Source organism: Carassius auratus, unplaced genomic scaffold (genome assembly GCF_003368295.1).
Source record: "Carassius auratus strain Wakin unplaced genomic scaffold, ASM336829v1 scaf_tig00017026, whole genome shotgun sequence".
NCBI classification, from domain to species: Eukaryota; Metazoa; Chordata; class Actinopteri; order Cypriniformes; family Cyprinidae; genus Carassius; species Carassius auratus.
The window spans coordinates 122,667-146,225 of NW_020524730.1; the positions used below are offsets into that span (position 1 = coordinate 122,667).

Below are 23,559 nucleotides of genomic sequence, written 5' to 3' on the forward strand. Positions count from 1 at the left end.
GCTTCTATATGGCTGTTAGATGGCTCAATATCCAATGCATGCATGAAGCAAGTTTGCATCTGTGAACCTAATGAGAGTATAAACCTGGATAGCAATTAACAGCACTTTATCAGGCCACGACTTAAACGTAATATTAAACAAATTGGCCAATTATAGATACGCTGATATTTTTAGTTCAGTGTGAAGTTCGAAAAAGATGATCACACAAAACCACAGCAGGAGTATCAAAGCCCACAGTACTATTTCCTGTGAATAACTGGCATTTCACTGATCACATTAACTGAGCTGTACTGAGGTTAGCCCTGCCATAATGAGAACATGTGAGCTAAGAAGAGAGACGTGCAGTGGGTCATTTTCAAATGAAAGCTATTAGTGTTCATTACACAGCTCCCTGTTGATAGCACTATACAAAGAGTACAAAGGTTGAGTCCATCTTGAATATGATGTAGACAGAAAAGCTTGTTAGAATTCCAAGATAAAGTTTTGCTCCAGGCCTGCACAGTGCCTCAGTACAACCCTAATATAGGGAATGAGCGAGAGAGAAAGAATAAGAAACATCCATCCATGTGAAAGTAGCGATTGGAAGCAAGCTTGTTCTTTAAAACTCCTCTCCTGAGAAAACTGCTGACAAATTTTTGTTTATCCCTTGCCGTTCCCTTCCTTTATCAAGACTAACCTGTTACTTTGTTTATCATCATACTGCATTGCATCGGAGTGTGGTCTGTTCATCTATTGTCCTATTCTCAGCATACTATAATGCTACCGGTGCATTATTTCAGAGAGGGCCAGAGCCTTTGAGAGCTTATTAATGGTATCTGCATTGTTCTGGCTTTTGGCTTTACTGCGCTTTTGGCATCAGCAGTACAAGGGCATTGAACCAAAAACCACTATCCCCACATTAAAGCCTTCCCAGAGGGCTGCGGGAGGGTTCTTTGAGAGATTAAGACACCACTAGAGAACGCAAACTTAAGATACTGCCTCCCTGGCATTGAATGAGAAATCCTGGGGTTTGTTCTTCTAATTATCGTCTAAACTGATTACAGAGATTTAGCAGTATCAAAAAAGTGCTGTAAAGTTTTATCTTCACACATTTTATATGGGGTCCCGCTGCTACCGAACTCAGTTGCATGTGACAGAAATGGATGTGTTTTAATATAAAACCACGATGAATAGTGACGGAGATTTGCCTGGGTGGAAGATTTAAGGTTGTGGCCTCATTGGTGGATTGAACAAATCAGAGCATGGCTGAGCCTAGCTTCTTTTGGGTTGTGAAGAAGGCGTTCTGAAAGACGAAAACAAGGGGTGTGAACACAATGGTGCCATGCGGACCTTGTTCGCTTTTGCACGTGCCCAGTCTTCAGTCTCTTTCTCTTCTGTCTCTGTCACACATCTACAATAGGCAGAGAGTCTTTGTGAGCATGTCTGCTTTTTATGGGGACCTTTGCCTGGACCAGAGACTATAATAATTTTTATCTGATTGTTTTGTAAGCCCTTTGTTGTCAGTGGGATAACGGTTCTTTGCTTGCGTGATGAGAAAATGTGAAATGACATCCACAGAGCAAGAAGAAAAGAGGGACAGAGTCAAAAATAAAAATAAAAGAGAGCAGCTAAGCCTCATTCCTGTCAAAGAAAGAAAGAAAACGAGAGAGTGTGTCTGAGTGAGGCATTGCGTTTTTCTCCAGACAATGGAAAGTAAGTGTTTGAGTGCTTGGCTTTGCAGGCAAGCGTTAGATGAGGGGCTTCACACGCCTACTGTATGGATGCTAGACCCTGGCAAGCCTGCTGGGGTTTACAGATCTGTGCATTGCTAGGATGATCCAATGGAGCTAGAGGAGTACTGTATGTGTAGGATGGAGTACACTGAACCAATCAGCTCCAACACAAATGTAGGTGATTGTTTAGTAACACTTTCTGCCTTCATGGAGACAATTTATATTTCACATCAAATTCAGAGAAAAACAGCATTTTCTTCTTTTGATGGCAACCTCTACAAGTTCATGCTGGGTCACAGAATGCTTTTATTTAATTGGCAAATTTGCATTGTGTCGATGTAGGGGGAGAATACACGGGTTTGTGAAAGTGACACTGTTATGTAAGCACAGGTTGAGAACAGAACTCTGATGTAGATTAGAAGTCTTTTAAATTATAATTTGAATAGAAATAGCAAAAATATATTGATGGATTGGATCCAACTAATCAATTAAAAGGAAGTCACTTCTGTGTTCCACATTAGAAAAAACTCAAACACCTGTCCATTTTATAATTTGCACCACATGGTTCAGTCGTAACTATCCTATTAAGTACTAAGTCAATAGAACAGAATTCATGTATATTTTCAAGAAATATAGAACAGCTATTCTCATTCTATTATTAACGAGACCATGCACATTTCTTTCACGTGCATCCAAACTAACAGTCAGTCTGCAGTGTGACCACTGGGATATTTACACTCATCTGGCGTCTTTCCTATTTTGAGATGTGACATTTCCTTGACGCAGTGTGAATGATGTCAAGCAATCGCCATATCCTCACCATAGGAGAAATAAAAATAAAAAGGAACAATACCCAGAAGTCTCTCTGTCCATACTGAGTGGTTTGGAGGCACGTCTGCGTGTGGTTTCAAGCTCACCCACAAACCTCTGCCAAACATGCCGTCGGCACGACTGAGGCATTAACATCCTGCCAGAGAGCCACTAAAAGCCCATACCATTACCATTTAAGGACATAAAACTGGACCTGTGCATTACTTCCCGCTCAAGGATGAGGATATCATGCCACGGCTATTTGAGCTCCAGGGATGAAGATAGGGTGATGCAGGTGATAAATGTGAGGGGACGGGTTTGAGGGAGAGGGATAGAGAGAAAGATGGATGAAGGATGAAACTGAGAATAGAGACAAGGGAAGGAGGTATGCAGACCTGACAGTTGAATCTCCTCTATAAAGCACAGCTGAATGCGGGAAAAGGTCATCGTTTTAGCTCTTCTGCTTCTGTAAAGAGCGACAGGGCTGTCACCTCAGTTCAGGCTTCCACACACCCAACCCAAACCACCTGGCAATTAAAGGTCATCTCTGCTCCCAGTTACAACCAGGAAGGGCCACTGTGGACCAGGACATCTAAATATTCCTTATCTCCTCTACCTTTCTCCAGCTTTGAAAGAAGAAATACAGACAGAAAACAACTAAAATCCCTCATCTTTATGGAGGGGAAAAAAATGCAGATGAATTCTGCCACTTGGACATGCCCCAACCACTTCAGAAGCAGCAGCTAAAATAAAAGTCACCAATCCACCTAGTGGTCTCTGAGAAAAACGTCAAACTGTCAGTTGTGAAGCAGAGTTGACTCTTTCAAATTCATCTAATTAACAATGGTGAAAAAGCCACAAGAGGGTTAGAGGCAAAGGGTGGTCTAATGTAAATGAGATCCACTCTTTCACAGACAGCTGAGGTATCTTTAGTTCAGGAAACACATGCCATTTGCAATTACCACGTTTAAGATGAACAAAAACCATTGAGACAGTCAGGGCGTGAAGTGCTTCCTGAATGATCATCAATCTTGCCTGTAAGACAAAGGGCAGTGGGAGGGAGGGTGGGGCGGCAGGAGTTTTGCCAAGTCCTGTCCCAAAGCTGCTATTATGAGAGTGTGAAAGTGGAGCTTCCACTGGCTTGGTGAATGAAAGCAGACAGAGTATTGTACACGAAGCGCTGCCTGGCATCAAAGACATCTCTTTAATGAAGCCTTTCAAATATACACAGTCATCTGTAGGCATGACGAATCTCTGAGCAAAGACAAACGTAGGGCGTTTTTACAAATGCTCTTCAGAAAATTCTCTCATGTCTGGCATATTGAAAAACAGATTTATCTGTTTAGTGGTTTGGCATGTTTATACATGTCAAAAGTTCACATTCACTGTATTTAGCAGCACAAAACTGAACAAAAGGCTAATCAGCATCTTGATATGCCACACCTGTGAGGTGGAGGGATTATCTCGGCAAAGGAGAAGTGCTCACTAACACAGATTTAGACAGATTTGTGAACAATATTTGAGAGACATAGGCCTTTTCTGTACACAGAAAAAGTCTTAAGTCTTTGAGTTGAGCTAATGAAAATGGGGGCAAAAACAAAACTGTTGCGTTTATAATTTGATTCAGTACAGACAGACAGATAGATAGATAGATAGATAGATAGATAGATATAATGACCCCAGCAGGACCTGAACTGGATTTTAAACAGGATGTGTTTGCATTTCATACATTGCCCTGTAAGCAGATAAAGGTTTCAAACAGGGGATCAAGCTGCATTATGTGAAAATGCCTATGCACACACAACTCACCTGGATTAGTGCTTCACTTAGCCTCTCCTCATCCACCTGCAGCACGATATCCCGTATCTCTTCATAAGGCAGCCGGAATGAACCCAGGAAAATTGCTGTTTGGAAAGAAAAAAGAAAAAGAAAAATGGAGTCATTTTCTGGCCCTATATTTTGGAGTGTCAGCATGTTCAACAGGGCCTCCCTCAGAAGTAACTTCTCAGGTATATTGTATAGTGTTTGTTCCACTGCGGGGCAATTGGAAGCAAAAAAGCAACACAATTTTCTGGCAACAATAAAAACAGCTCAAATAACCTCAGATTTGGGGCCCTATCACCAGATAATGACTCAACATCTTAAACTTTCACCCAGGTTGAAACGCAGAGGACCACAGGTGCAATTTACCCGGCAGCTGAATTTGATAACTGCTTCTGAAGAAAGAATAGTCTGTAATTATAGCATATAGCTTATAGTGCGCAGTTTAAAGTGCCATCAGCGGGGGACCGAACATAATTGTACATTTCTGTCTGAAGCAGTCACTGCATTGAGTTTAAAATTACCTTAACATTTACATAGAGTTTTCCAGTAGTGTGTGGAAACAATGCCAAGCAGAACCTGTGTTTGTTCTGGGAAATCATCGCAGTACAGAAAGCATTCATGAGGTTGCTCTTGTTTTGTACCACCTACCTCTAAGCTATTTCAGCAGATGTTTGATGGGAATGCATGGCTGAGTGGATATACTGAAGATGATATCTGATAGTTTGTTCTCTGAAATAAGTATTTATTTGGTTAGATTCCACTATCGCTCTCTGAATTGCATCAGCCAATGAATGTGAAGGCCCTTCTGCCTCACCCCACCATCCAGCTCTCTGGTGTGCAGGTGAATGAGTTCCAACTTCTGATGAACAGTGATTTAATAACCAACCAGCTGATTGACTAAGTCTCTGTGAAACTATGCTCTATTTTCTGCAATTCATTAGTCGGCCATCTGCGTGTCACAATATGCCGATTTCTTCAGAGGAAAGAGAGTTCTGTGCATTTTTTTATTAGAGAGATGAAGGTAGAGTGAACACAGCGGCGTTTCAAAACAGTGGGCTCATCTGGCAAAATCCGGACACAATGGCATGGGAAGAAATTCATATTGTAGCTTTGGTGTGCCAAAATGCACAACGAGGTTTTAAAACTAGCCTAACAACACAATACAGCCTGGCTATAGGGATATGCTAATGAAGCATCCATCAGTAGCATGATGAGCCAATCATCAAGAGTATCACATGCCAATAAACAAACAAATGGTTAGTCACTGAATGTGGTGAGTTTAACAACCCCCAGTCAGGACTTATCATATTTGCTGCAAAAAAAAAAAAAAAAAAAAATTTAATTGGACGACAAATGCTTTCGCCTCATCTGTTGATTCATTAGCATAATTTACACATTCACAGCAAGTTCATTATCCAGAGTTTTCTTCTAACAAGTTTGTCCATGACAGATGCATCCCATAATTCATTTCCGTTCATATCCACTCATACTAATCTGCCTAGGCATTTTTTTTTTTTTACACCGCAAACCCTGCAAGTCCATCAAATTGCAAGCATTTAAGCAAAGAGAGCACTTCCACCCTGTATATAAAAATTTTATCTGTACTAAACCACCTCCACACACTGGCATCATTTATAGCAAATATCACTTTGTTTAAAAAAAAAAAAGGAATGCTGACGGAGGGTCCCCGTGATTCTTCTGGAGCTGGACCAAGGAAGGGAACAGAATGCTGGGATTGTTAAACATGCTAACGGACCACAGAGCTCTGCTGGGTATCTTATGTAGCAGTTGCCTGCTTTGCTCGGTTCCTCCCACATTAACTGTACTCATGAGATTCACAGCCTGTTCGTCACATCTGCATTATTGTTTCAGCTGTGCACAGAGCCACATCCAAGCCCAAGGTCCAAAGTAGCCGAGCAAATATCCAGCTTCTCTTTACACTCATGATGATGTGTGGGATCATGTCTGTGTGGGATTTGCTCAGAGGCCCCCAGGATCAATGAACTCAGCAAGTTTTCCAATCCAGAGAATTTCATGGCCAAAAAATGAAAGTGTGGGCATTGTCCAGTCAGCCCACAGACTGTACTCTCAGCATGAGGGGAAGACAGCAATAGATACCTGGGGGTATGAGTAATGCTCCCTTGTTAAAGTAAAGAGCAGAAATGAGTTGATCCTGGTCATTTCCACAACCCTGGAACAACACGGTCTTGTCTTTGGGGCCCCTATCAAATAATAATAATAATAATAATGTTCAACTTTTAAGATTCTTTTACACTCACTCTTTCTGCTTTCCTGTCCCACCGCCTCTTTCCTTTCTCTGTGAAAGATGACAGATTTGTGGCTGAAGTGAATGTGTAACAGCACTCCCACTCGTGTTCTGGCATTAGTTACTCTGAAGCCTGAAGTGGTGTGTCTATGCATGTGTGTTGCATCAAAAGCGGGCTAAAGAACTAGCAGAAAAGAGACAGAGAATGACAATGTGAAAGTGAGTGAATGAGGGGAAGAGAGAAATGTCACTGGCATCTTTTCTGATGGGCCATTTCCATCTGCTCCAGCTCTAAATGAAGAAGAAAAGCAGACAAGGAAAAAAGAACACACAGACACACACACAAACCTGACCTCAATGTCATTTACCCTTCAGGCACAGTAATGGAGCATGTTATATGATTAATGAAAATGCCACCTCTTTTGTTGCATTATTAGTACTGACTGACACAAGCATCTCTATTATTGCTCATGGTAAGTGTTCTTCTACCACTACATTCTGTATTAAAAACTTCAGTGCATAATTCATTACATGATATGACTGATGCATCCTACTGTGCAGCTTGTTAAAAAAGAAGTGTGTTAAAATTGTTCTAAGCAATGAGACTCACAATTCTTGTCTGACAAACAAAGCCATGTTTGATATATCCAATTGATATATCCAAGCCATATCTAGGAACCAGAAAACCATGGGCCAGTCAACAACCCCTTCCATATAAAACCCTAGTAACTGCATTGCAGTGCCCTGGAAATCACTCAGAATACCCTCAAATCAGTATAGAGAAGAGCAAGCACACACCTACTGTAGTTATAATTTTATTATCCATGTTACACCAAACTTGGGATAATGTGACTTAAAATGATGTTCTTCAACAGCAGCAGTGCAGCCAGACTGAGCGTCATCTTACTCTATTTGCACATTCAAATTGCATTGATATATTCAATTGGAAACCAAGTACTCTTCCGGCTAGGATGAAAACAAGCATGGGTAAGACATATACTCAGGTGGCTGGTTATTTTAGCTTTTGCTATGAATATTTCATGAAGTGTGATATTGTATATCTAAGGTGTTCTCCTCTCCAAGACAAAGAAGTCAACATGTCCAAAAAAAAATTAAATCACATTCTCATGCTGCTTTCATCAATCAATGTCCAAAGAGTCGCCAGGCCCTCTTGAGAACACAATGAATTCACACGCACACACACACACACACACACACACACAAACACTCCCTGAAGATTCAGGAGGGTTGAAAGCGTGGCAGTGGAAGAGAGAAAGAGACATGACAACAAGGGTCTGGTAGACTGATCAATAAAGGCCACAAAGCAAGATGTGTTCAGTCCAAACTGTGATATCAAAGACAAAGTACAAGTTAGAACAACTTGACTATAAAAATGGCCAAATACAAATAGAACAAATTTTGATAAATGTATTGTGTTTAAACAAATAAATACATGAATTTATTAATTTGTTCGTTTGTTAATTCATTCTACTGACCATTGTATCTTATTTTAAGTGTAGGATAAGATTGAATCAATCAGTCATTTAAAGTGATCTATCTCCCAGACTTGGTTCCATTATTAATTTCATAAATGGAAGTACTCTTGGTTTGGAGGACTATTTGGTTTTGCCTTTTTGATTAAGATTTTTCCTGTTATCATCCTATAGTATGTGTTTATGGTACATCTGATTTCATAGGAATCCATTATCAAAACAAAAAAAAAACCTCATCCCCAAAACCTGTTGCAGGAAGAACAAATACTGACAAATGCTGCTTGACAATACAAGAGGATAAGAGGAATTTCAAAGTTGATATGATACGTACAGTAGGAACAAGAAAACAAACAAATAGAAGAGAACAGAGGAAAAGTGTCAGTCAAAGCCTGACAACATTGTGGCTATAGATTCAGCAGCATGAACTGCTTTCAGTACAGAGAAAGTTGTTTAGCTTCATATTTTTCAGTATGGACCAAGAAATACTTAGGACTTCTCTAAAATAAATACAAATAAAATAATAATAATCATCATCATCATAATGAAAACAAATCTTTACAGACTAATACAAATGTAACTTCTTTGAAAGGAAGACCAAAAACACAGATCTGGAGGCTCTTGGCTGGGTATGTGGGGACACAGATGATATGGAATGATGATAACTTACACAGATTCTGGGCTGTCTTGGCATCCAGAATTCGCAGCTCTTTCGCTTTTTTCTTGAATTGCGTTTTCCTGTCATCTGTTTCTTCCACGTCCTTTTTCACTGAAAGCAGAAAGACAGAATCAGAGGGTAAGCATTAATTATTAAAACCAGTAAATTAATCTGCTCAATTTTTTTTTTTAATTGTATTATCTATTTATCTTTACTTTTCATGTTTTATTTTATTTTTGCTTTTTTTTTTTGGGGGGGGGGGGGGGGGGGGTTGGTTGGCATGAATACACACTTAAAGTTTCCAAATTAAAGACATCAGTCATAGACAGAATGACCGGTTTCAAACTACCTTTATGTCCTTTTTGTATTTCAAAGGTGAATTAACAAAACTGCAAAATATAATTTGCGCTCCACAAAAATCCATCAATTTGGAATGAAATAAGGATGTGTTCAATAAAACCAGAATTGCCAAATCAGATACTCATCTAAGTCATACATTTTAGGAAAAGCAGAGGTAGTGCCCACTTTAGCAATCATCGCTATTAACAAATAACAAGACCGAAACAAACATTCTATCAGATGAACTGGATTGTATTATTATGAATGTGGTTTTGTCATACTGCTAACCAAAATGAAAAGCATGACTCGTACGCTTTGGACCACACTTTTTATGAGCTCCCACTGTAGCAATAAAAATGACATATGTTCCTCTCTATAAGGTAATTATACACATGGCACCTCGATAACAGATCCAAGGTGGAAAGCATAAGCACAGAGAAACGCTAGATCATGGCAGATGTGTCACGGTTAAACCAAGACACTGATGCATGTCAGACTTCCTTTTTATAGCACAACATTTAACGAAAAAAAAAAAGAAAGAAAAGTAGGGAGGGAAGAAAGAGAAGACAAAAAAGAAGGTAGGATAAATTGGAAAAGGAACAGAGAGAGACAGGTAAGAGAGAAAAACAGCAAGATAGACAGATGTACAGAGACAATGTGCTAAAGAGACCATCGGCGTCGCTTCTGTATATTGGAGGGAGATTGTGTGGGCCAGCCATTGACAAACATAGGGCTTGCTCTGTCAACGGCTCAAAGCCACGGAGATAATTGTGTTATTTCTGTAATCCTAGAGAGCAGCGAGAACAGCAGCTTGGAACAGCCCCAAACCAACATTAATGCCGTACGTGTGTGACTTGCATTCAAGGGACCAGCTCCCTTTGAGGCCTGCTTGAAAACAGCCTCTCCCTGAGTGACATAATGTGTCAGCAAAATCCTTGGCTGAACCATTGTCACAGTCAACTACCAACTAACTAAATTAGAGCACAATCAAGGCCACAGCTCTGGGACTAACCCGGGGGAGAGAAAGAGGGAGAGAGAGATTCTGGGTAAAAACAAAGACAGAAGAAAGGCAGATTGCTTGTGGGAGTAGGAGAGCACCTCAGCGCTAATCATCACAACTCTGCTATTTATTTAAGCCCAAGATGGAAGTCTCCCAGGAACTCGAATACAAACAAGCCTCTCCCAAGAAATCTGCATGTGTGAAGGAGCTATCAAAGCAGGAACATCTCCTAAGCAGGTGGATTTGCTGCTGGCTACAGGCCATTTGCTGTTGTGTTAATAGCACTCTGGTTCTGATGAATGTCTGTTTTGGACTGGAAGTGTTGGTGACACTACTAAGCCTACTCAGTGAGTTTAATCTTTTGTAAGTTTTATTTATTTAATTTGCTGCTAAAAGCTCAGGTGTGCTCAGACTAAATGGATATGGGGGGGGGGGGTGAATAACCTGTGCTGTCTTCCACCCTCAATACCACAACTGAGGTGTGACCCTTGAGTAAGCCACCGAACCCCCAATGGCTCCCCAGGCACCGAAGCACATGGCTGCCCAATGCTCCGGGTCTATGTTCATGGTGTGTATTCACTAATTTGTGGGAAGTCGTGGCCCAATGGTTAGAGAATCGGACTCCCAATTGAAAGGTTGTGAGTTCGAGTCCCGGGCCGGCAGGAATTGTGGGTGGGGGGAGTGCATGTACAGTGCTCTCTCCACCTTCAATACCACGACTTAGGTGCCCATGAGCAAGGCATTGAACCCCCAACTGCTCCCAGACAAATTCTGAGTATGGGTCACCATACTTGGCTGAATGTCACGTCCCTTTCATGTGTATGTGCACTTGGATGGGTTAAATGAAGAGCACAAATTCTGAATATGGGTCACCATACTTGGCCACACGCCACATAACGTAACTAATTCACAAATTCCAATTCACAGAATGGTAGATACAGACAGAAAAACAATAGAGACCACCGCAGGTATTGCCGTTTTTGCAAAATGCATTTGCAGCTTTTAACCTGAGTAGTGCTTTAACCACAAGTTACCAAGCGAATGTATCAAAGCGCATTTTTGCATTTTGGCAAATAGCAGGGGGCTTTGCCTTGCCAATGGGTTACATTAGATGGCTAGAGTCAGCGGAAAATCTATGAAAGACATTGTAGTTTAAATAATTCATATCCACAGAAGCAAGTTTAGTTTAGCCTACTTATGAAGTAGCTTTGTTATTTACAAAGAACTCAAGCAGGATAAATGTCAAGGCTGTGCTTATATTTTACTCTATTGCAGTACTACAACATATTTTAGACAAAAAGATGCCTATAGATACATAGGTTCCACTCGAGAGAGTCAGCAATGCACTCAGAAAACAGCTACAATCTGAGAAACCTGAATACCAGGAAAAAAAACTAAATATCTGAAAACAGGGCTCCTGAAGGATCTTAATTTATTTAGGGGAAGGGCTGCAGGTGAGGGAACAGCTTTCAGCCATATTGTGGAGCTCAAGATACCCCAACCACCCCCTTAGGCGCATTGTCACACCCTTCCACCAGCTGGCTCTCCCACCTGGGTAGCCCACGCTCTCAGCAGGATGCTCTCAACACATCCTCAGGCTCTTCAGCTGTTAGAGATCCACAGCCCGCCAGGCCCACACCTCCTCAGTCCGAGAGGTGCTGGATTAATGAGAAAAAGACACAGCTCAGCCCATTGCTACTTCCACTCATGGTGGAAAAGGGCAGTTTGGGAGGGAGTTTTGTATTTGCAGCAGATTTGCTGATTGAATTACACTCCATCCCACATATTTATGACATTGGATTGTATCTGCAGGCTTGGACCATTTTGTAGTGATTCAAAAAGTGTGATCTTGCAACAGAATAACAAGAGAAGAGCAGGACACATCACTGTTTCTAAGACAAATCATTAGTGCATAATAGACAACAGTTCCTCCATCTGTCCATCACTGATGATGGGAACAGGACTTCTGCCAACAGCCAAGTAAGCAAAGTCTCTTGATCTACCCACTAGAATATGCTTAGAATATTGATATAAGCAAGACTCACAAAGCAGTATGTATTTGCCACCTCTCAAAGAGGCAAAACCTTCTCCATTTGCTGAGCTTTTATTCATGTCAAAACTGGATTTTTTTATGTGATATGTAGAAAGCCATTAAAGACACACATTCTAATTATCCTTTGGGTTCCTTTGATTACATGGTTCCTGCCTTTTATATGGATAACCTTTGCAAAATATTCTTTAAAATTTATTCCTTTTTTTTCTACAGATGAAACAGCCTACAGTTAAAAGGATATAAATTAATTTATCAACACAGATGAATGACAAAAAAGAAACCAATATCTACATTCAAGTGCTTCCCTAAAACACCATAATGAAGCGCTAGAGAAATAAAGTTTTATTTAGATGTAGATGAAACATTCTTTGTTAGTTTTGTGTTAAATAGAGAAAAAATAAACTGGGACTCGCAGCGTTACGAGGATAAAGGCAGCGTCTGCGTATCGTGAAACAAATACAGATGGCTCGTTAAGATTTTATGGAGAACCACATTTACACAAAGAAATTAAAGTTAATTCAAGACATGTTGTGTACATGGAGGACATAAATAACATGAATGAATACGAGAAAATGTAATAAATAACTGAACAAGTGGGCCAACTACTGATGAAGAAAAAGCCAGGTGGTTTTCGTTATAAAGTGTGAAGGACTGATTATGTTTGGGGCATTTCAGTGCAATACAAACAGCAGTATTTTAGAGTAATGATCCATTAGAAAGAAAACATAAAGCTGAGAGGTATTGAGGGGGAAGGTGGTTTCAAAATGTTAGTAAAAGATTAGCAGTACAAGATTGCTCCTGCCAATGTAATCACATACATGTGTGTTGAGTCCACAGACATGGTTATATGTAGGGAAGAGAGAACAGCTTTTGGCGGCAACGAAGGTTGAAATGCAATAGCAATAACAGAGTAACTTACAATAAGAAAAGCAATAAAAAAGGCAACAGAAAAACACACTCAAGTTCACACAAGCCCTTTCTGTGATTTTTGGACAGAGGGCAGCCCATGGGAGCTCCTCATTTCCAAAGTTCTTCACATTTGGGCGTAGAGATTGTTTACTGGACTTGAATCCTTCTGCTGGGAGCTGTCCATGTGGTATCTCCCCCCAGGCAGCCAAAGCCTTGAGCATTAGCAAGCTAAACACTACCACATGTTCGCTTCCGGACTGAAATGATTTACCCAAGAGCAGTCGCAGACACATAAAGCTAGATATGGTGAGCAGAGAACTGAAAACACTGATGACAGGTCCTCTTAAAATGTGTTCAATGTCCCGGCAAAGCATCAGACGAAGCAGACAATGTGGAGTATGACTGTCCGCTGGGAAGAGTGCTGCCGGAACGCGCAATCTGTCTGGAAGAATCTGACTCATCTACCTCCGCAAAACTGACTGTCCAAACTTGAACAATGCCAATAAATATGAGACGGATTCTTTCAGGAATTGAATCAAGTCTGAGTGAAAAACACTTCAAAAATCACAGTATGGTAAAAAAGAAAGTTTAGTCTGAAACAAAGTTTCTGTCATCATTGTACTCACCCTCATGTTGTTCCAAAACTAGAAACACGCAGATACAAACAATTGGACAGTGGGTATAAAATGAAGCTACAGAGTATTGGTGTGAAAGAAGAGTAAAATCAGAAAAAGAGAATCATTTTTTAATTTCTCCACATCCTCAGCCAAATCTACAAGATGTCTCAAACACACAATTGAGTTGCGAAAACACTATTTTATTGGGCAATTGCAGCTGTGATTATTTCTGCCAGTGACTAAGGCTAAAGAAAGGTCTCTTTCTCAACCCTGCAAACAATTTATTGCCTGGATATTAGCCAGCCACAGTGTTCTCACCATCTAGCCTCTCAAATGCACGCTCACATTATCAAAAAAAAAAAAAAAAGAATTTAGGGACAAATCTTTTTCACTCATTCAAGTGAACCTACATTGATTGGATGAGGCCGATCGATAAGGAAAAAAATTCACACAAATTGAATCTGAGCAGAGCATAACGAAGATTCTGGCATATACACTCTAAATTTAGGACAGAGATTCTGCGGCGGAACATTAGTGTCCGGAGCTATTCATTTGCATTAGTGAAGTGATTCAAGCTGTTTTACTCAAGTACCCGAGAGTCTGTTGATGTCAAGAGTCTGTGGGCCATAAATACAAGGGAAGCTTGTCTGAATGAGTAGAATTCAACCTCTCTCTGACAGATTTCTGATGTCAGGTTATAAGGAGGCATCTTTCCTATAATGACTTACCCCTTTACCTCAGTCTTGACCTTCACAGAGCTGGGGAGCTCAGGCAAAGCAGTCTAGCCTCAAGGTGAACAGCACAGAAAAACAGCTGGGGGAGAGGGCCATGCTCTCCCATCCATGCAATTATCATCATCTTTAATGATAACAAGGGAAAAGGGGGAGGTTAGCGCTAATGATAATTGTGATGGGACAGCAGGTAAAGCTTCATTCCCTGAGAGGACGATGTGATATGCCCGAGAGTCTTTTAAAGCATGACCAGGTGCAGGGGTCACTAATACACTCCTGATTCTTACCCTGGGTTCTCCTGGTAGCCTGTGGAGACTAAGTGGAGAAGAGGCTAGAAAGGTCACAGACTGACCCAATAACAACTGGCTCTCTAACAGTTTCATTATGAGTGAGAAACACACAGAGACTGAGAAACTAACAGCTGAACTTGGATAAGAGCTCAGGGAGGGTTGCCAAGCCCTGTTCCTTCTCTTCATGTCAGAAAACTTTTGTTTTCCATAACCTCTGTGGTCCTGGGAAACGCAAAGTGCAGCAATCTTTTTGAGCAAATATCCTCATATCATGAAGCATCCAATGGATTTAGGCAAAATTTCAAAGTAATTCTGTAACCTCTGGGACCTTTTCGCAAGGGTTTTTTGTGGGGTGTGAAGCGGGACTTGCTCAAGCATGAATTCTTTCATTGGTTAGAGCTCATTTAGCATGCACATTCATACAGTAATGTGGCAAAGCAGCACTACCATCTCTCACCTATGGTGCTGCAGTGGGCAAAACCGATAACAGGTTATCTCATATAAATGGGGCCATATGACGCTGCTAAAAAGAACATTATTCTGTGTAATTGGCTGAATACCTCAAGTGTGTGACCGAAATATTACGCCCCTTAACATACTGTTATGTTTGTGTCCCGGTCAGAACACCGGCGCTACAAGACAAAAACAGTAAAACCCATTACAAAAGAGGCATTTGTTGCATCCAGTGGGGACATAATAACTTTATAATGACTTATACTGTCTTTTTACGCACTGCATGTGTCTAATGTGATGCACAACCACTGTGCCACAGGAACACACACACACACTATATTATATATATATATATAATTCATTTATTTATTAATGGCAGTGCTGAGATATTGTCAGTAATACAGGAGCAATGCTGGGCTCATTGCCTCTTATGACTTCCCTGTGGTCACAGGCTGGCTGCTGAGGTTGTGTGGCTGTGTTTGCCTTCTCTGATAGAGATCTGTGGCCTTGAGACCAGCCACTATGTTGTGTTGTAGTTATTAGTCTGGCTGGGGAGGCTTTTAAAGGCTAGCTATAGCATCTGACAGGTGTGTGTGTGTGTGTGTGTGTTGGTTGTACTGGAGAAAATAAGAAACAAGAACCCATTATACAATTTTTATTTATTTATTTATTTATTTATTTAACATGTGGCTGGGTATAATTCTTTCTATCTTGAAGGTTGACTGACAAGTTGATCCAATTTGTTTGGCCTTGTGTTAAGAGGCCTTTTAAAATACTCCCAAGTGTTGTGAGTGCAAATGTCAAAGTTTGCCTGTACGATAACAATAAAAAAAGAAGAAAATAAAAGGAAGAAAATAAAGAAGAATAAATAAAATGGCTTCTCCTTCAAGACAGCCTGGCATTACATTTGTTAGTACAAGACAGAATTCTCTTTTGGAAACAAATACACAGAGGGCATGAACAGTGAAATCGTACAATTGCTGGTTGTCTGCCCCTGACTCTTGACGGTGTCCTGGCATTTTATCCCACCCATCAGATTTTATATTTTATCCTACCAGGGTTTACTGTGCATGCACACATCAATATCACATTATTTTTCTCATGCTGAACAAAAATATATGTATCTGCATTACTGTAAGGGTAGGTTTAGCATTGGGGTAGGTGTAGGCTTTAATAAAACATATCTCTTAATATAATCTAAATATAAACATAATCTTATAGGTAGAAAAAAATATTTATTTTTGTTTTCCTGTAGCTGTATCCCTTCTAGCTACAACAGTGAATATAACCAAAAATTACTGTATTTGCATTACTGTAAGGCTAGGTTTAGGGTTGTGGTAGGTGTAGACGTTAATAAACCATAACTTTACAGGTAGCATTTTTCATTGTCAAATTGTACTACACACTGTTTTAATTGGAGGTAGCAAAATCTGACAGGGTAGGACAAATCGACAGAACAACGGCTCTATTTTGGAAATCCAGAGTCAAGTGAGGAACCTTAGTAGGAGTTATTTTTGATGCAAAACTTCTTTTGATTCTTTTGTCCAGAGCACTGTTAAACCCTTTTTCCATCTCTTTCCACCTCACCTCGCAAGATTGCATCCTATGTTAAATTAAATTTTGCAGTCATGGAAATGCTATAGATTCCTTTGTCGTCTTGCTGTTAGACTATTGTAATTCTCTTTTAGCTGAAGCTGCTTAATCTACACTTAATAAGTTGCAATATGTACAGAATTCAGCCGCTGGGATTTTAACTGGAACTAGGATTGGCAGGCATATTACTCCAGTGTTAGAATCCTTGCTCTGGCTCCCAGTCAGATTAAGAGTGTATTTCAAAATCATTTATAGTATTGATTATATTGTGTTCAGAACTTTGAGAAGCTGCTTTTAAAGGCGCTTTATAAAATAAACTTTCTTATTATTACAATCCAATCGCTTTGTACAGTCACCACTGAAATGCTTGCATTGCCACTCTTCACAGACCTATATATCCACTTGTCAGCCGTAAACAATTCCTGACAGGCAATGAATGCATGTGTGTGGTTTTATAAGTTTTTCATAGTTCCCCCCACTATTTATATTTCACATTCAACATGAACAGGTGATACATACAGAAATATCCCAGTCATGAATGGCATCCTAATGCACCCTCTGTACTTCATTTCACCAGGTTGATTATGCGAGTCCGTGCTCATCTGTTTCATTATACGCAATAGATCAAAGAGCCGGGACAGTTGCATGGTGATCCAGGGAGGGGAAGGGAAAGACTAGGGCAGGAGGAACAGAACCAACTATGAAAACAGTTTCATGTGAGGGAGAGCCAGGGATCGCAGCCCTAGGAATGAAGGAGAGCAGCTTGTTGTTTTTGCAAACCCTCCATTGGCTCAGGCTCACACTGCATGGGATGACCCCGGTCCAGATGCTCAAGGTGGTCAGAGGAGCATCTGACTCAAGCCAAACCTTGGATCCTTCCATCTCAAAACTTCTGTTTGCCCAATAAGCCTTAAAAATGGAGGATTCTTGAAAAACAAAACTATTTGTGTGGATGCAGAAACACAAATAATAGTAAACAGGAAATCTCTATACAGATAAAGCATCTGTAAGCATAGCTTAGAGAAAGCACTCTTCCCTAACAGCCAATTACTTCTGATCTGCCTCCCTGAAAAGCCGGACCCCTCTGTTACATCCTTTAGACTCCATCTTTGATTACAGCCCTCAATGTTTGCTTTAATGACAAAAGCTAGTCAAGCATAATGAGTTATAATGAAAGAGCGTGGGGTGAGCATTCGTTCTAGTAGCGTCTTTGTGTGCCATCTTAGGTTTGATTCAGATTTTGATTAGTGGGCTGACAGGACTTTAAAGTGTAAGGTGTGACCTGCTGCACTTTGAAATGATTGTGTCCACGCACACAGTGTCCAATCTGCTTGCTCAACTGCTTCCCTGGCCGACTGGATTATGAGATGGTTTATGGGACCCGCTGTTAACTACAGTCTGGATTACACAGGGACTGGATTGTGTATAAACCATGGCAGTAAATGTAGTTATGAGGCTTTACACTCATAACTACCTGCTCTTGTTTGTTTTGTGAAAGAGTAGCTTGAGAGCACAGAGAGATAGCCGGGTACTTTTACAGAATTTGTGAAAGATAAATTGAAATATTATAATAGTATGTAAAAAATATTAGCATGACTGTGATGTTCACCGAGCAAAAACACACACCTTCTCTAAGATCTGAGATTTTCACGGCATGCGAACAGTGCACGACAAGTTGTTCCCTAAAATATTCCACAGAGATAAGGATTTTTCAACTTTCTTGTCATCCTTTTTTCCAATAGTGTAACATTAAGAAATTGTATTGAATAAAAGCACAAAAATGCTTTTGTAGTGCACGGTGATGGTGGCTTTCTAGATACAAGAGTGGAGCACATACTGAAGTAAACAAATCTATAAACAACATCAAATTACAGCCGGACCTTTACAAGCAAGCCTTAGGGTCTCTCGGTTCCAGGAGAGGAAATGTAGCTATTGACTCCGCTCAGGAAAGAATTCAACCCAAACAGATATATATTTGAGATCTCCCCTACCATTCTGGTAGAGAAAAGGAGAAGTAGTGCACTTCTAAAGCCCATGTAATATGATCTCGGAATCGCACAGAATTCTTTGAAGGCAGTCAGGGTTGATAAGAGGATGAGTGTGGCCATGGTTAAACGGTGGCGCTGTAAGTAGGCGCTCTGTGATCTAACCGGATCTCTGCTCTCAATCAAAGCCAGACTAAATTAAATGTGAATTACAGAGGTGAAAGCTTGTGACTGAAAAGACACCATTTATCATCAGACAGATGTGTGGTTATCTCTTACTCCGTCTCTTTTCCTTTGGCCCTACACAATGACACATCCTTCTAAGGCTAGGTTCACATCAAATGGCTCTTAACTCCATTTGTGACATCAGAAGAGCCATGCCTATTCAAACTGGATTCTTGGGTCAAGTGGTTTTGAATGCAGCTCCTAAAAATAAAATAAAATAAAATAAAATAAAATTTACATCTGCCAAATGGGCTAATTAGAGAAACCTAAAAAAAAAAATAGATTACTTTTGAAATAATTGCTGTTATTTTTATACATAAATCATTGATTCAAGACATTAAGATCTCAACAACACAACATTAAAGATCAAGAGGGTTAAAGGGACAGAAAAATCATTCTTTTTTGGTTCAGGTCTGACCAGAAAGTCAAGTGCTTTGTGCTGTTTGAAGCTTTTCTTCTACTTTTTCCCTCAGTTTCACAGGGCTGAAGTAAGGCTGGCAGGGAGTCAGACTGTGTGTGTATCCATGCACAAAAACACAAAAACAGGGTATCTTTGCTTTATTTACTAAGCCTGTCAAACTCTACAACAGGTTCATGATCCTCTCCAGCTCTTGGCTCACTCTTGATCTATTCAGAAGAGTCTAGTCTGGATTTGTCTGTAACATTCAGGTCTATGCATTCTCTCTCAGCACGCACAATTCATGTCATTCATACGCTTGGCTTTCAGGGTGATATGGAAGAGAATTCAACAGATGTCCACTTGAGAGAGAAGTAATGCGCCCTTGACTGACACACACTTTGTGGATCTCAGCAAGGTGTGCAACATTTGAAGAAAAAAGAAATGGGTACAAAACATCAGAGACTTGACGAAAATAACCATAATTATCTTCCAGGGTGATATGCAAGCTGATGGCTGTCTTGGTTTGCTTATAAAACAACAAACAGAAGAATACCAAAGCAGGGAGGGAGGAAAGGGGAGAGAGAGAAGGACAACCAGAAAATGAGAAGAAAAAATGAGAGATAGATTAAGCGTAAAGTCTCATTTGAAAGTGAGGCTTGAAAACAGACGACTTAATGTAGCTTAATGTAGCGTGGTAGCAAACGAATGATTCCATATAGAAAGACAGGCGAGAGATGATGATGGTGATGATGATGATATGCTTTCACCACGCAATTGTGTTAAAACACTGTGGCCAGAATATGGCCATTACGAGTCATAAAGAGGCGAAGAAATGCAATCCCACACCATAGCTCCAACATGTAAGTACAACATTTTCCAGCACTTTACCACTTAAATGCTTACAGCTGCCATCTCTTTAAACGCTCCTCTCAGCTTTGAACTCCTTTCTGTTTCAACTTGTGCAAACTGCTCAATGTGAAGCCTCTAAAAATGCACACTAATACACAGGCACTGATAGTAACAGATCTGTCTCAGAACGAACACAAGTACACTTTGGTTGCTGGCAAATCACAAGAATTTGTTTCCCATCCTGCTCACCTGAATGAACCATGAATGACCAAATCTACAGTGTGGTCCAAAAGTCTGACATCACTAGTCATAGCAATGCTCAATCTTATCTATGCATCTCTTTTTAATAAATGATAATAAATATATCCACATAACCTGTACCTGATTTGTTTATTTTATGATATATTATTACATGTAAGTTGATTACATTGATTTGACACACAAAGAAGTTAAACTGAGTTATCTCATTAGTAGCGGATTCAGACTGATCGGTTTAAGATATATGAAATTTAAAGTTTTAAAGTTCAAACAGCAGCAAGAAGGATGACACATCCCAGGTATAGATGATATTGAAAAGAAAATGGACTACCGTTGCTGTTCCATTATTAATAAGTCCAGCTGTCTGGAAGCAAAGTTTCATACCAGCCTTCCTGCCCTCCCGAGTCTTATCTGGACCAGCAGCTCTGTGTGTGTGGGCGATTCGCCCTGAAGATGCTGTGCGTAGAACTATAGGAGCAAAGTGGTAATGATATTTGTCAGAAAATGCCTAAACGAACAAAACCACCACGGCAACATCAAACAGAGCCAAAGCAGAAGGAGTCTTTAATCTGCCTCACCCAGTTCTGGCAAATTCTTACACTGGCTCATATGGGCACTTCATGGGGCTTGAAAGACAGCTTATGTTGAAACAGAATCAGTGATGGAATACAGTGCAAATTCTTACTTCACCTCACTCCCACTGTTAATTCCTAAAAGCAACAGAGTGTATGGAGTAAGAGAAAAAAGTATATATATATATAATAATAGTTAATAAATTATTTAAAAATTTAATAAAATGAAATAAATTTAGATATTAATAATATTAAACAAAATTACAAATAAATGAAGTGATCGTTTTTAACATTTTACAGTAGCTCAAACAGCAACCGACTTCAAACCTGAGAGAGCAGTCAGTCTTCACTTTCACAAGGGAAGTAATTTCACACAGCATTTATTGAGATTCATCCAGGTTGGAGGTCTGTTAAGGACCTGCGCCTTCCCTCCTGCCCACAATCATAAACCCCTAGTGGGACTTCAAACATTCTCTAGGCCCCTTGCTGATCTTTTTGAAAATTCAGGGAGCAGGGCAAACTGTTAGGATTCCACTCAATATGCCAATGTGCCAACTTGCCTTATTGCAGATAGCCACACATATTAAGTACTGTACTGGCTTTCCATTTTCCGATGCTCAAGTAATACTCTTTTAAAGTAGGGCATCAGAATAAGACAGAACTCTTTTCCTGACAGACAATTTCCATCTGACGAGAAGGATGAGCATCGGTCGACCTTTCCCTGACGCTTCAGGCTGAGGTCTACATCACGGCATGAGGAGTTTAAACAGATGTCATTTTTGAATATCCCCTCTCCATATCCAAATCTCAGCCCAAATTAGCCATGTGACCCTTCTAGACTATGATTTATGTTTAGCCTCAGTGCTATTAAGCTAATTCAATATCTGAGCTGTCCATTGTGCCATGCATTTCTCCTTAGTCTTTTTCTTCCCTTGTGGATTCAAGGTTTCCTTGTAACCTTCCTATGGAGACTCAATTGTTACTACAGGGTTGTTGTTACTACTTCTCAGGGTTATTGTGACTTGGGGCTCTCATTTAATGTGTTTCCCAGTAAACTTAAAAGAAACAAAGGTGAGGGAAAAAAACAGACACCTTGCTTTCTCCTCATTACAGTCAAGGACAAAGTATGAGATGCCACAGAATGTCCGCAGGCATTTCCTTGCGCATTAACTTAATCTAGTCATACAAACCATATATAACAAATTAGGTGTCAAGATGAAGCCACAATGACGGTTTCACTATGATACTGTACTATGGAATAATTACTTATTTATATGGCACATTTCAAGTGCTCTAGAATTGATGAGGTTATGATAATGCACCATTCCATGATCAGTGAAGGATTTAGTCTGGGTTGGATTGCATGATTATCAGATCAGCAGTCACATCCAAATTCATGTCAATTATGAAAGTATACTTGTGGTATTGCATGCAAACTGTGTGATTATGAAGGATTTTTATTTTAAGCATTAAAATGTGCCAAAAAAAGAAGAAGAAATGATTGCTTAAATATTTGTATACTAAGTGATACAGCTATTCAATTCAACAAAACAAAGACAATATTATCTTAAGGGTCACTGACTGCAAAGCAAACGTGTCATTATAATTATAATTCCTCCCAAAAGAAACGTTATCATAAGATGATCAGATCTCAAAATCTATGTAACATTTCACTCTCAAAGTTCACACAGTATATCTCACACTAATGAATGCTTAGGAACATCTCTTCCATGTGCCGTTAACAGGGGTGAATTAGTCAAAGTGAGTCTGCCTCATTTTGCCAGGCATGGCAATATGTTTGGCACTATGAGGCATGGTGCAGAGGGAAAAAAAAATCAATAGCAATGCGATTGTGAACTAATAGGAATGAACATGGCACAGTTTTAGTCCAGTCCACTTTAGATTATGCAGTTAAAGCACAGTAATTACAAACACTGAGCAAAGTAACAGGTGCTGTCTGCTCCCCCAGGAAAGAGGATAACAAGGTTCCCTATAGCACCATCCAGAGGTCCACACAAACATGTTTCATAACTTACAATTCCCCCATGTCACACTGAATTAATCTGTGCTGTACAAGCTCACTGTACGAAACGTCTTGGGTATGTATGATCTACTTTAGCAAACATCCACTAAAACTTCCAAGCAGGGATAACCACTCCACAACTTCAAGGTGGTACAAAAGTACATAAGAATATTCAAATTCAGCTTTGTTAATTATAAAATAAATAAAATATGAATATATAAAAAATGTATATTTTGAAACTGATATTTAATTTTTTTTTTTGTTGTAAATACTACAGTTAAAATGAACAATAAATCAATACATAATAATGATAATAATGTATTTATTACAAAAAAAGTTTAAATAAATGCATACATCAATAAATATTATATTAATAATATATACTATAAATAACAAATAGCATTATAATAATGTGTTATATATAGGATTTTACAAATAGCATACACACACACAATGTATTTTACAAATATTACAAATATATTCACATACTACAAATATTATT

The 23,559-nt window shown here is 39.7% G+C and overlaps 1 protein-coding gene across 6 annotated transcripts in view; it reads right to left on the bottom strand.

Moving 5' to 3' along the window:
* Positions 1-23,559, bottom strand: part of LOC113075386 (protein diaphanous homolog 2-like) — a 335,815-nt gene that overhangs the window by 112,400 nt on the left and 199,856 nt on the right. For all 6 annotated transcript variants that reach the window (XM_026248089.1, XM_026248086.1, XM_026248087.1 and 3 more), the window contains 2 exons: positions 8,773-8,871; positions 4,332-4,426 (listed from right to left, as the gene is read on the bottom strand). In XM_026248089.1, the coding sequence (XP_026103874.1) occupies positions 4,332-4,426; positions 8,773-8,871 (194 nt within the window). The remainder of the gene's footprint in view (positions 1-4,331; positions 4,427-8,772; positions 8,872-23,559) is intronic.